The sequence below is a fragment of the Trematomus bernacchii genome, unplaced genomic scaffold, assembly GCF_902827165.1.
Source record: "Trematomus bernacchii unplaced genomic scaffold, fTreBer1.1, whole genome shotgun sequence".
NCBI lineage: Eukaryota > Metazoa > Chordata > Actinopteri > Perciformes > Nototheniidae > Trematomus > Trematomus bernacchii.
Window position 1 is genome coordinate 16867964 of NW_022987564.1, and position 14893 is coordinate 16882856.

At 39.2% G+C, this 14893-nt stretch overlaps 1 protein-coding gene across 2 annotated transcripts; it reads right to left on the minus strand.

Moving 5' to 3' along the window:
• Positions 1-2638: 2638 nt before the first annotated feature.
• On the minus strand, positions 2639-14334 carry si:ch211-171h4.5 (sialic acid-binding Ig-like lectin 13). 2 transcript variants are annotated; one of them, XM_034124285.1, is made up of 12 exons: positions 14299-14334; positions 13967-14053; positions 13543-13751; positions 13077-13230; positions 12715-12869; positions 11603-11759; positions 9576-9712; positions 5854-5992; positions 4571-4667; positions 4199-4217; positions 3409-3486; positions 2639-2937 (listed from the first exon to the last, which is right to left on the minus strand). In XM_034124285.1, exons 2-12 carry the CDS (start codon positions 14013-14015, stop codon positions 2839-2841), a joined length of 1293 nt encoding a protein of 430 aa, XP_033980176.1. In that variant the 5' UTR covers positions 14016-14053; positions 14299-14334; the 3' UTR covers positions 2639-2838. The 2 variants fall into 2 exon arrangements, with proteins under 2 accessions (XP_033980176.1, XP_033980177.1); XM_034124286.1 differs by having other exon boundaries at positions 13967-14020; positions 14299-14324.
• Positions 14335-14893: the final 559 nt, after the last annotated feature.

Genomic DNA, 14893 nt, shown 5'->3' on the forward strand with positions numbered 1-14893 from the left:
GACAACTTTTGATCAGACAACAACAAAGGTAAGACATATTGCCGTGTTGGCTACCTAATGCCACGTGTTGTGATGTCTGTTTTTGTTTCTCATGTCGCGAGTTCTGATCATGGAGTGATGATACAGATACCTATCGAATCTGTGTAATCTCACGATGCTAATCGATGGGTTGGATGTGCAGTTACGATAAGTAATAAGGGTGTTATACCGTGAGTTCTGTGCTAACGGCGTTAGCATTTTTTCGCTCAGGGCTAATTCAGAGGCTCAGCGTTAGTCTTGTGGTTTTTTTTGCTAAAAAAAAAAAAAATCATCAGTTAGCTGAGTTTCTTCCCGTTACATGGATATGAAACATTCATAGTTTATTCAATCTTAAGAAGCCCTCAGACACTGTTGCTTGCAGATGTTGTGGTTTCGGACCCGCCGAAGGGTCCGTGGGGCTTAACAGGAGTAGATAAAGCTATGGGAATTCTAAAGAAATTAGGAATTCCTTATTTTTCCAGTATGGGTTCAGAATGAAAAGTATGTGTGTCTATTGCAATAGTCACTGTGTTAGATAAGGCGATTTTAGAGTAATACAATGTTAAAAAGCGTGACTTGACTACACAACCAATCAAATCCTTCCGTCTTTCATGACATCATCGGTAAAAACAGAACTGGGTACTAGATTACTTGAATTTAAAAAGTAGCTGTGAGCAGTGGTGTAAAGTAACTAAGTACATTTATTAAGTAAGTACAATTTGAGATACTTGTACTTTACTTGAGTATTTCAATGTTCTGCTACTTTGTACTTCTACTCGACTACAATTCAGAGGTTAATCGTGTACTTTTACTCCACTACATTTATTTAATACCTTTAGTAACCTACAGATTTGGATTAATTATAACCAACCGTTAAATCAGACTTTAGTTAGACCTGGAGTAAATTCACAAGCTACCCTGCTTTATACAAAGTCATTCAAACTAGCTGCACCTTTACCAGCTTTGATAACACTTTAATTATCAATAATTATAATCAACATATATAATATATATTATTCTAAAATGGACCAATCTGCTTAATTATTACCTTTACTTTTGGTAGTTTGAGTATATTTTGATGCCAATACTTTTGTTTTTTTACTTGAGTTACAAGCCTTTTACTTGTAACAGAGTATTCCTACACTCCGGTACTATACTTTTACAGTACAAAATCTGAGGACTTCTTCCACCTCTGGCTGTGAGTGTGATGCAGCTGGGTTGTGTTAAAAAGCCTAAATGAAGGATGAAAATATGACTGTGACCTATCACAATAGCTTCTTTCTCATCAGTGATCTTAGCTTCTCCATGTTTGCAGTTGAACAGAGCTATTGGTCAAACTCACGTTGTGAGGGAAAACATCGAAGCAATTGTTTGCCGCAGCTGATGACTGTTGGCAGTGCAGATCCGGGCCGACACCCTGCGACTGGCAGAGAGTCCTTTCTACGCTTTGTTATGTTCCCGCTTCCAGCTAGAATACTTAACAAAATATTTAATAATGAATAACAGGAACATGTGCAAAAGTAAGTGTAAGTAATCTACTGATAGTGCAGTATACAGTTCAAATGTGATGCTACTATTCATATTTAGACATTAATACATTCATCCTTTATTCATACTTGGACAAAAATAAAGAAAAGGTAAAACCAAACAATTACAACCAGCAATACTAGCAGAGAACAGGCAAAAACCATTATAACCTTAAAGGTCCCATGTCATGCTTTTCCGGTTATTACCCGTCCCCTTGTGTGTTATGAAGGTTTTTATGCATGTAAACGGTCTGCAAAGTCACAAACCCTCAAAGTACACCCTGTAGGGAGTAAAACTCTAACACAGTCTATGCAGCCCCAAAACGCCTCGTTGGAGATTTCTCATTTTCCATCATTTTCTTCCTGGGTACTCTGACGTGGGGATACCCAGAGGCCACACCCTCTGCCAGCCTTTCACGAAACAAAGCTTCCCAAACCTTTCAGCGATTCATACCGGATATGCACAGCGTAGGGCACTGAAGAACGATGCTGTTCCTACTTTGTTTGGACCAGCGGGAGATTCGGGTACACAACCTGTAAGTATTCATTGTTGTTTGTGTATTTATGATGTTTAAAACAAACAAGGTATCTACCACGACTGTTTAAATGGGTAAACGTTTTTCGGGCTACTACATTGGGATCGCGGAGAAATGATCTCCGCAGACCCATTCTCACAGCGTTATAAACCTTTTTCTTACTCAATATCAAGCCACACTTATTGTTTTTACTTCGGCTGTGAGTGTTTGTGTGTGCTCAGGATGAGTTTCGCTTGTTCTCGCTGTATCGCCGACCCGGAAGCCTGTCTGCTACTCGCAGCAGCTGCGATCAGCAACGAGCCTCTCAACGTCCCGACCATCAGACCATCAGATCAGAGCACACTGGGCTCACAGGGAGGGGGGGGGGGGGGGGGGGGGGGGGGCCGGAGCTCCAACAAGCCGTTTAGGACAGAGAGTGAATACCGGTGAATACACATACTATACAGAGATGCTGTATGAGAAACCAATGTGAGTTTGGAAAATTGCACAATATACATCTATTTTAGTATACCTCAACAATGGAATTATGATCAGTAGAAATGGCCATGACATGGGACCTTTAAAATAAAACTTTGCAATAATAGAAAAAAAATGAATAGATGCATTGAAATGATTAAAATGTAAAATTAAATACAGTTGTGTAAAACCATTAATAATTACAGGTTTAGAAGCTCATGATCACATTGATTTTGAGGAGGTGTTCTATTTCTTTTTTTTTATTGGCCCTCTCACGAAAACTTCCACTCATTCCTTCAGGTTTACTTTGACAGAGGAGTATTTTTTAACGTGGCCTGCAGAGCGATGGGGTTCTCATATGTGGAAGCATCAGGATGGGGCATCATTTCAGACTGCCGATGCTTGTTGAGAGAAAAAAGATTGGAAAGAAAAAATAAACATTAGAGAATAAGAAAACACATACAATTATATTAAACTACACACTGTAATTTAAATGTATTGAAAACTTTTCAAAACATTAGTATCTCCAGAAGGACAACCAGCTTGTCCATGTCTGCTTCTTCCCTGCAACCCTAACCTGTGAGTCATTCATTACCTGACCCAATCTCACACACACACACACACACACACACACACACACACACACACACACACACACACACACACACACACACACACACACACACACACACACACACACACACACACACACACACACACAGCTGGTCCCACAGGGCGTTCTGACTCCCACCTCTTAAAAACTGCCAGCATGGCCATCGCCCTTCGTGGTAATGTGGCAATCCACATATCCATTTAGCAGCTGTTTTACATATTTATTTTTTACATAATTTTTGTAAATATATTGCACATACCTGGAGTTGTTCATAGTCAGAGGCGACACTGCAGGACCTCATATTAGTGTAGGTGTGTTCTCCCTTCACTTCAATCATCTGAAAAAATGCAAAATATAAAGAACTCGTATTATGACACAGCCCCTTCCTTTATATTCATGATGTTAAAGGCAATTACATTTGTTTGGAACAAGATATGACATTGACAGCCAAGATAGACACACAAATTAAATATATTTAAATTGGTAGGTTAGTTGAGTAAAAAAGGCGGAATAAACAACACTCACGGCAGCATCAGATTTTCTTTCATTGAATATGATCCGTATTTCAGGATGTGAGAGTAATATTGGATCCCAAAACTGAATAACACTATGTAATGTCAGAGAGTGGCTCAAACATCTCCAGTAGTTGTTGAATTTAAGTTATTCTTTTGTAAACATGTGGTAAAATATTTGTCTTATTAGGAAACTGATTATCTCATGCATGAAGCACATGCAGTATAAATATTTGCCCTTCATGACGTTGTACCCTTGTGCTTTCAAAAATCAATTGGACCCAAATTGTTTATTTTGTGAACGCTGCAGGGCAGAGACTCCGTTTTAAAAAATGTTTAAAGATGAGTCAGACTGACTTCTTCAGTCAAACAGAGAAGGATGTCAGCGAGACGAGACAGTGACTAGACTGTGACACGCAGAGGTTTTCAAAATCCTTATCAGATCTATCGCATTAGTGCGGTGCAGGGGGTAATTTTTCACTGTCTCCTTTTCGAACTGCCTGTCACTTTCTCAGTTTGAGTTAAGTTTCCGCTTACCTTCAGCCTGCGGGATATACTGAGGACGAGAGGAAAAACAAACACAGAGGAACTGTTAGCTGAAGGAGGACATTTTTCTTTAACACCAGCATTTTATGTTTTTAAGAACTGGAAATGTCTTATAATTCAAACTAAATCTTGATTCTTATTTAATCATTACTTGAACCTTAAATAAAGCATACGAAAATAAATGTATGGAGAAACTTTATTTACAATATTACCAAGTAAAAACAATAATAAACATAGAATCAAAGGCACCAAGAAACACAAAAATCGCAATTTTTTTTGAAGGGGGGAATAGGATGAATTTAATACAAATTACACTAAGGATTAAAGTGATGTAAGCTTTAGATTGCTCTTGTAGATTCTTACCCTCGATACTTGTACACATCTACAACAACAGTCATAATGTAGAGGAGCAGCAATACTCCACATATAGTGTAGGGTAAAACAACACCCTCGATCCTGCCTGAAAAACAAGATTAACACATAACAGAAAAACACATTTTATAATACATCCTATATTGTAAAACGGGAGATTTTCATGTCTTTTCTATAATAATATTTTTATCATAATACAATATATAAATACTGAGAAAGTATCAATACACTAAAGCTCCCTCCCATACATGGATGTATAAAGAGAAGTGGATACAGCGTCAGAGGCCCTGTCCATTCCTTTCAGAGTTGCTCAGTTGCGCAACAAGCCCAAATCGAGCGACTGTAGATCCAAAAAGTACCTGGGCACTGAGAGCATGGGCACTTGAGATTTCCCCTTTAAGCCCCGCCTCCGATCTCCTGCTGTCGGCTCAGTCAAATTGAATGGAGAGGGGAAATAACTTTGGTGCATTTTACAACTTTTATACCCTAATGATTTAAATGAGGGCTATAAAAGTGAGTCAGTGTGAAATATTTTTGGGCCAAAATGACATCAGGCACTAGAAAGTAAGTAAAGTACCACAGGTTGCTTCAATGGCTGGCGCTCTTCCTTGGGGCCTTGACCCCATATTGAAAAATGTTGCATTCAAGCAAGCTTCCCTTTTTTTTAAAGTTTTAATGTCAAAACAATACTATTTATGGTAAGAAAGTTCAGCTACAGTGCCATACAGTCATTCCCAACTGGAATGACGATGCAAAGACATCAAGGGTGCAGATAAAGAAGACCCCTAATCACCAACTAATCAGAACAGGATGTATATCTTTGGCTGGGGGGCTTCATTAATTTCTATATTTATCTATCGGTTATTTACAGATATCCGATTGCAAGTATCATAGTTTTTTTATAGTGACGCTCAATTGCAACCCCTGTCCCTTGAAAGAATTTCGTGAAACTAGGAAATGACTTAAAGAGACAGGCGCTGAAATGGAGGATTTCAGACAGAGGTTGAATACATGTAAATGAAACAGTATGTATGAGGAAAAATAAGAAAAGATTAAAGCATGTAAACATGTTCTTGTAGAAACCCAAAATACAACTGTCATCGTAAAGAAAAGCATGATATGTCACCTTTAAGAGTACAAAATTAAAGAGATAACTGTTTTTTCAGTACAAGTGAACTGTTACATTTTTTTTTCCAGCTTGTGATGTACAAAAGGAGAAGAGTAGGAGCATTAGCACGAGGAAGCAGTATATAGTGTTATAGCTCTAGGTTTACCTGTGGTGGTTTTGACCTCCAGAGATACAGGTCTGGACCTCTGAGAGGCCATCGGACTTTGAGCCTCACACAGATACAACCCGCTGTCCGTCTGGCTGACCTGCAGGACCAGCTTTTCTCCTTTACCAATCTTAGTCAGCTGTGATGAGGAGAGGCGATAAAAACTCAGGTCAGAACTAGGGGTGTAACGGTATCCGTATTCGTCCCGAACCGTCACGTTTCGGACGTCACGGACATGCAGTCACACGACGAATACGCCTTTTTTTACGAGTGGGAAAAAAGTCTGTCACTCAGCAGTATCCATTACACTATATATAATCCAGGGGGCGGTATTGCGCCTAAAAGCTGTTTGCCAGCTGCCCTTACGGCCCGTTCACACGGCGGCCTGCGTTGAAGCTTCAACGCTTCTTCCCATTCACTTTGAATGGGTGTAACCCCACGCTTTCCCGAACTGCATTGTGGTTCCGTCGCTTCGCTTTGCTCGCGTTGCTCGCTTCAAAAGTTGAGAACATTTTTTGAAGCTTCGACGGAAGCGTCAGCCAATCAAATCATATGCCAGTACAAGCTCTAGCCAATCAAACCGCGTGCTTGTGTGTCCGGGGCGGGAGATTCATGTGATTGGTTGTTGGTCGTGTTTCAGACACGCCGGCCCGCAAGCTTCAACGCACGCTGCCGCGTGGACCCTGCGTTAAACAACAAATGAAGAACAAGAAGAAAACACAACAAAACGAACAAAATACAAGAAGAAGAAAAGTTAGTAAGGCTATTTCAGATAACACACAGGAGACCCACCTGCTTCGTTTAAATCAGCTGTGTGGGAACATTTCGGGTTCCCTGTGGACTACAACAACGATGGAGTGCGAGTGGTGGACCGGACGAGGACGGTGTGTCGTGTTGGCGTTGTTCGACAGCGGTGCGGTATGCTAATGGTAACACACGCCAAACATGCTAAATCATATCAGAAGGCTTCACCCAGATTTGCCAATCACCGGAGCCCGGCAAAAGACAACAGCAGTTCAACAGCTTATCCCCACTGTTTTTAAGAAGCCAATAGACATGAAAGCCGAGAGACCAAAATAAATAACGGAAGCTATTGGCATATATATTTCAACGGCAATGCGCCCTTGAAACACTTTCTTATCATTTCATATGTAATATTTTCAAGACATTCTTTTTAGTTTTACAGCTTGATGAAACCTTGTTGTTTGACATCAGCCATTATAGATAATATGGCCATCTGAGTGTGCGTGGTACTGTTTGTGGTTTGTTTTTAACTTTGTAATTAATTATTCAAAATGTTAGAGTTCCTTATTTGTATACTGAAACTTGCACTACTGTTCAAAAATAAATAACAACAAACCTGGAATTATGCATTTGGGACTTTTTTTTGCTTTTTCTTGTTGTACCGAACCTGTACCGAACCGTGACCCCCAAACCGAGGTACGTACCGAACCGTGAATTCTGTGAACCGTTACGGCCCGTCCACACAGCGGCGTGCGTTGTCGCTTGCCGGCGGGCATGTCTGAAGCTAGACCAACAACCAATCACCTGAATCTCCCGCCCCGGACACACAAGCAGCGGTTTGATTGGCTAGAGCTTGTACTGGCATATGATTCGATTGGCTGACGCTTCCATCGAAGCTTCAAAAGTTGAACATTGCTCAACTTTTGCAGCGAGCAACATGAGCAAAGCTACGCTTCGCTCCCACAATGCAGTTCGGCGAAGCGTGACGTCACCCCATTCAAAGTGAATGGGCTGAAGCGTTGAAGCTTTAACGCATGCCGCTGTGTGGATGGGCCGTTACACCCCTAGTCAGAACAGTTTTTAAAACATAACCATAACCATAACCCTAACCCCTGTAGTGTTTTGATTAATAAATGTGTGCCTTCAACAGGAGATTAAGTAGGTGTTGTGTTGACCCATGATTGCCGGGAATTAATGTGCAAAATCAAAAGATCCAAGCAGAACTTTGTGTTACAACAGACATGTACTGTATGTATGAATAGATGTGTTTGGACATCTTAAAATAAAGTGCTGTGAATTTATCAGATTTTCCCTATACAATTATTTTTGCCAAATTATTTCACAATTCCTTTTGATTACTGTTATTGTTATACATGTGAAAAAATTGAAACAATTTCAATACTGTCACGTCAATTTTTTATGGAAAGCAGAGCTGGTGTGTTCTGAAATGCAAGAGAGTACAGTTCACTTTGAACATTAAGACTTCAATTTAACAAATATCCAGGGAAGGCAAGGCAAGCAGAACGTTGTGTTACAACATACAAGAATCCCACAGAGACTGAACAAAAACCAGGACTTAAATACAAGCAGAGCTGAGGAGGAGTGCAGGTGTGCAGGAGGTCAGGTGGTTGTAGGGCTAAAGGGGAACAGGGGAACTAATAAAGCGCGGAGAGATGATCAGACGGGAAAACACACAATGACAGGAAGTAAAAACAGACAGTGGGTGTTTCTCAATTGCGAGTAAAGCTGCTGCAGAGCCACTATTTCAAGCATACTACGTCATCGAGTGCCGCCGAAGTACTGTTCCAATCTCCAGCATACTTGGAAATCTACCGAGCCCGGCGTACTCCGTTTGGAGAAATATCGAGGCTGCACATGAGTAGACTCCGCGGTCTTAAAATCCCCACAATGCTTTGCGCACGGACCAATTTCCCCAAATCTGTGGCGGAAGATGTAAGGCGGGGCCTCTCATATGACGCACACCTGCACACTTGCTAGCCTGTTCCACTCTTTGTTTTCCGAATGGCAGGAAGTATTCTTGACTCGCTTCTGAAGCAAGATGCTTGGCAGACATGTGCTACCAAGCAAGCGTACTCGCGATTGAGAAACACCCTGTGTTTTTACTAAATAAAACAAGAAATAGAAGCGTACACACAAAAAGATACCATGGCAAAACTCAGCTTTGTTTATTGTGCGCTTTTTGGGGGGAAATGAAAAACGTTTTTATGTATGTGGCGTTAGGGAAGGAAGGATGCAAAACGAGAACATAAAGAAAGGGAAATTATTTCAGAGGCACTGCATTATTTACACAATATTATCATGTGTTCATTACTAACGCAACATGAAGACCCCATCAAGAGCCTTGTTTCAAATGTGACGATGAACTGTACACTAAATATCCAGAAAACGATCTGAAGAGCATTGTCCGTTATACTTGTTTCGGGCACTTATACCCCTTTTTCGATAAAAGCGGTTCAAGGGCTGATTCGGAGCCAGTGCCAAATTGCGAACCAGTTCTTAATTTTTTAATGCAACAGCTGGGTCAAACCGAGAACCACATAAGTGGCAAGCTGGGGCAAGAATAATCTGAGCAACAACAATAAATGGCAAGTAGACTACGGCAAAGAGTAGAATGTTTTTACAGAAGCAATTGTGCTGAGATTGCAAAGTGACTAGAATGAGGCCTCACACATACAACGTCATGCTACATTAACCAGGTATGCTTGAGCGGTGGTTATGCTAAAATAATCCATGTTATACAAGAGAAACGTTATTTACGGCGCTATGTTGCCGAACATTTGTAATTCAAACTAAAACAAATATTCACCAGCTGAACCAAACTAGCACCAGCACAGGACTACAACCAAACTGATGTTCAGTAAAAAGAGGTCATATAATTTGTTTAATGAATATGATCATACACGTATAAAATGTTGCCTAACAAGTAATAAATCAAATCAAATAAAGTAAACTAGTACCTTTCCACAGTCGTCTCTGTACCAGGTGTAGAGGCTCACAGGGGGGTTGGCCTCACTGAAGCATGTGAGTGTCACAGATTGGCCCTCAAACACAGGGGCAGAGTTGCTGACGGTTGCCACGGTGTCTTTAGGACCATCTGTTGGGAAACAGACAGTGATATCTGGTGTTAAAATAATAGTTTGCAAAAAAATTATCAGACTGTCTCGGAAAGTATCTTTACTGTAGTAATGTAAGTACAGTTCTGAGGTATTCCATCATCTACTTATACTTCACTTCACTACGTTAACTTGATTTGAATTTGAATTCACTAGATAATGAAACATGAAAGCAACAGCATTAATAAGTAATGTTATAGGTTTGGATAAGAGAAGACTTTGTAAACTTCACAAACGACCCACTTCTTAGTAAATAACATGATAGCACCTACTTCCCCAGCTGCACTGTAATGTACAATAATAAATCATCAATAAGCGTATAAATGTTCAGAAATGGGCCATTGTGAAAAATGAGTTGTTTTGCTTTGTGATGCTGATACTTCTGAATGAACTACTTTCAATTGTGCTTATACACACTATTTCTACTTTAATTTAGGTCAGTTCTGAGCTCCTCTAACACACAGTACCACTGCCTGCCGTACAGTAACAAAGGCACCTTGTCATGTTGCAGCCATATAGTTTACTGTTAATTACTTCTGTCAAAACCAAGCTAAGACTTGTTCAGCTCTTTAAACACTGACAGCTTTAAAACAAAACTTCCGTCTGTACATGAAAATAAAATCCCCTTCAGGTCAAGTGAGTAAAAGTCATGTTGAAACAAGTCAGCTGTATTCCCATACCACGCTCTGCTGTCTCTCACACAGCTAAATGGTCAATAAATCAGTGTCAGTTTGTTCATAATGAGGGGGGTAGGAAGAAGAAGGAAGGGAAGAGGAACTTGTTAAATGTGTCAGTGAGTATAATAATGTATACATCTGTCCATAATGGTTATTATCCAGAGATTCAAAGAGAAAAAAGGGACTTCTTTCAGTGAGTGTACCAGACTAATTATATTTGTAAAAATACTTTTTGCACATTTCATTCTGAGGAAGTGGTTTCCACAATTTAGTTAAGTCAAAGCAATATTTGTTATATAGACATAGATAGACAGGTTTGTTTATACCTCAAATCAGTTGCAGAAAGTAAAGTACAATTTTGATGTACTCTTACTTTACCTATTTCCATTTCCTGCTACTTTATACCTCAACTCTACAACAATTCAGAGTTCAGAAACAATTCAAGTTACCTGTTACAAATAGATTATAAAAACAAATCAATCGACAAATGATGTGATATAGATATGATATGATTATGAAATATGATATGTTGTTATAGATTAGGCTGCAATGTATATAATGTGAGTATATAATCAGCTGCAACATTAGCGTAAAAGGCACCAAACCACTGCTTACTACAGTTAATCTGATATGGGCCATTGTGCATAATGAATACTTTGAGTTTTTGTACATTTTATTGATAATACCGTTGTCATTTTACTTGAAGGGGCGCTATTTTGCTGTAGGGATTTTCCCTTTCCTGTAGTGTGTTATAAAGGTTTTTGTGCATGTAAATGGTCTGCAAAGGCTAACATCCCAAAGTTCCCTAAAGAGGGAGTTTCTCTCCCACACACTACAGCCCTCAGCAGTGGTTGAAGAAGCATTCAGATGTATAAGTAAAAGTAACAACAATTATTTCATTATTATCATCTACAGTAAGTACCTCAAAAGTTTACTTAAAGTGTATTTCCACCACAGACTCTTCTGACTTCTCCTGTTTGTATTTCCTCCTGTGGAACAGTAATATCTTTTATGTGTGCAATTTTAGTAAATTGGTTATTAATGTTATAACAGATCATCCTCTGCATGAAACATTGTTTACCCTACACTTCTCAGAGAGGTTTTTGAACTCTCCTCTTCTTTTAATTTAAGGACATTTTGGGTTAACTATTGTAGTCCCTAAACAGATTGGATAATACACAGTGAGTGTCTCACACAGGACGCTGAGTCTCTGAGAGGTTGCAGACGAGCGGCTGCTGCCCCCTGCTGTCAGCGGGTAGGTCACAGAACAGGAGAAGCTTTGGTTGTTGTGGTGCGCTGCAGCACTGAAGGTCAGCGTGGTCATCATGATCATCTGTCCATCGTCTAAACTCTGGCAAAACAGAGAGGAATCACCTAATTACTGACATGTTGTCAAGAGGGTGTCGATCAATTTTTGACTAATAAGAATCTGTTAAATATTACAAATATTTTATCAAAATACACTAGATAAAAGGGATCACAATTAAGATACTGTAAAATAATGTTGCATCGAGAGAGCAATGGAGCTCATTTTAACTCTAGATATACAGTTTGGTAGTCTAATCTTTAATTTCATAATCAAATGTTGTGTTTTTTTTATTTCTGTCTTAATGTTGAAGCAATGTGTGACTACATTTGTAAAATAAAATTAGTAAAGTAAACAAGTGAGACATTTCCGTCCTAAATGTAGGAAGAAGCAGAGGTGGAGTATCAAATAAACATACTAAATAAAAAAACAAATATATGTATTCGAATAATAAGACTGGAAGTGTATGATTAAATGCTTTACCTATTGTGAACACATACCAAAGTCATTAACCAATGTATTAGTGGAAAGAAATGTTATATATTTGATGTATTTTATATTTACCGATCATTTTCCAAAATATATATCTTTTTTAATGAGTGATAAATAAGATCTTAAGATAGTTACATTTTTCATTTTTGTAAAAAAAATATTAAACTAATTAATAAATCCTACTGTTCTACTGATTTACATTATGACTTAATAACATGAACACGCACATTGTAGTTTTCTATTAAAAAAAAATCCCAACAAATGCATTAATTTCTCCGGTGACATTTTTCTAAACATGCTTAGCTTTTCTTTTTTTTTAAATGATTGTGCCCTCTGTGGCTCACAGCCCCAAGACATACAATATTTCAAGGTGATTCTTTGACTTTGGCAAAAATATAGAATAACGTCAACCTCATTGTGTAGGCGGGCTATGATACATAAGTAGCCTGAATGTGTAAAGTATGATATACAACACTGTGAATAAATGAATCCATGAATAACTGATCACCTGCATTTGTGTAGACTTTTGACTAGAGTTGTCTACGGGTGACCAGGTGATGGAGGGGGGCATGTTGTGGCAGGGCACCGGGACTGAACACTGCAGCCTGACCTGGGCCCCCTCTGACACCTGACCCCCAGAGGACAACAGGGAGGGGGGGAGATCTGTCCAGCAAGAATCAGATGTGAAATATCACAGGTAACAAAGAAACAGGCAGAGCTACATCACTGTAATAGTTGATGAATGCTCCACAACAAAACGTTTCTGTTACCATCACTCAAAGTTATTGGTCAGATGTACATCTCAAGTTAAGACAGAAGGACCACAATTAACCATTTTCAACTGCCTGTGTTCCTTTCATCCATTCATACCTGGTTGGGCATTAATTGTCACTCCATTACCGAAACTGTACTTTGTGAGTCTCGCACACTCAAGCCTGAAGAAGTACTTGTCGTTGTTGTCCTGTCGGAAGCCATGGAAGGTTGTAGTGCAGTTCTTCTTTGTGACGTCCCCTGTTATTTCCCCCTTGCAGTAGAAAACGTTGTTTACATTTTTGTGATGGTCAGAAGTTTCCATAGATACCAAAATACCAAATATGTGTTATTTGATTGGATCACAACTGCCGTTACGCCAATTTGGTAATTTGGGTGTAGAGTGGGGGCTAGGACCACGCTTATCTTGAATCCCAACCTTCATTATGATCTCTACTACACACCTGTGAAGTTCCGTGATTGCATCTTGAATGGATACCTCGCCATGGCTTTGACAAATTCTGTCCACACACACACAAACTAACAAGTTGCAAATAATAGAGGCTGGTACAAAAAGAAGACCTACTTGTATGAGGTTCAATTGAGGAGTGTGTGCTATGAAGACCTCAGGACCAATCGTTGATCCTTTCTTCCAAACAACACCCTTTGAGCAGTTGAGGATGTTTGCCTCCTCATTGCTTGGGATCGTGAAACGGCATGGAATTGTGACACAGGAGTCATTGATGACCAAGATAGTTTTAGGCAGAATCACCGCCCAAGTTGGACAAGAGACGCCTAGAGGGGCAAATTGAATGTCTTTAAAGTGCAGATTATCAGGACAAACAATGAACATAGCCTACTCTCTACCAAAGTATTTCCTATTTCATTCAATTTCATTTTAATAATTTACTGGCCCAGGCTCAGAAGGAAGCTTTCATTGGAGTGGAAAAAGACAATCAAATACAAACTATACTTCCACCTTTTATAATAGCAATCAGGGAACTACTGACCTTGCATCAGAGCGATGAGCAAAGTGACAACTGCCAAACCAACGCCCATTGCAGCTGAATGAGACAAAGAGTTTATATCCAGGATAACTATTGAACATAAAAGAATAAAGAGAGAGAGCCAATGCCAGTGAAAAATAAACATCATAGAGAAATCATTTGCCACTGATTTCCACAAGAATATTGTCTTCACAACACTTTGACTTAATCAATAAAAGTAATTATATGTTTAGTATTAAGGTATTATTAAAGTAAAAAAAATTGTATTCAGGAAACCCAAATCCCCACTTTAAACCATTCAATGATTTTAGACAAAACAAAAACTTTATTTTTACCTGCCGAGTGATGTTGAGCAGACTTCTGTGGTTTTGTGAATGTGATTGTAATTGTAATGTGGAAGAGGAATGTATATGTTAAAAAAGGAAGTGTTGCAATCAGGAAATTGTAGCATCTGAACTTCTGAACTTCTGTATTCTGTTTTATGTGGTAACATCTCGAATGTGTGTGTTGTGTTGGAGGAATGAGGTTTAGTTCTATCAAACAGCACAGTGTGATGGATATATTCTGCTTTTGATGTTGTTTCAATAAATCACTTACCTTTAGGGGCATCTATTCAGCTATAAACTCAAAGCTCACACTGCTGGCATGGTGACCTGCTCAATCGAAATCAGTCGCATTGACCCGAAGACACATTTTGAGTTGCATACACTGTTGGAAAGAGGAGACTCCTAGCTTTCTAATGATATCAGGATTGTTTTTGTACTCCAAATATTAAGCAAAATATGTCACATTATATAATGACTGTCACCGAGTCATCATTTTGAGAAAAAGGCCTTTAAAGTTTCCTCTTCTCTGGAATCCATCGATCTGATTGATTATTAGCGGAGCAAATGCTAAAAATACTACTGAGGGAAGATATTTTCGTTTGGA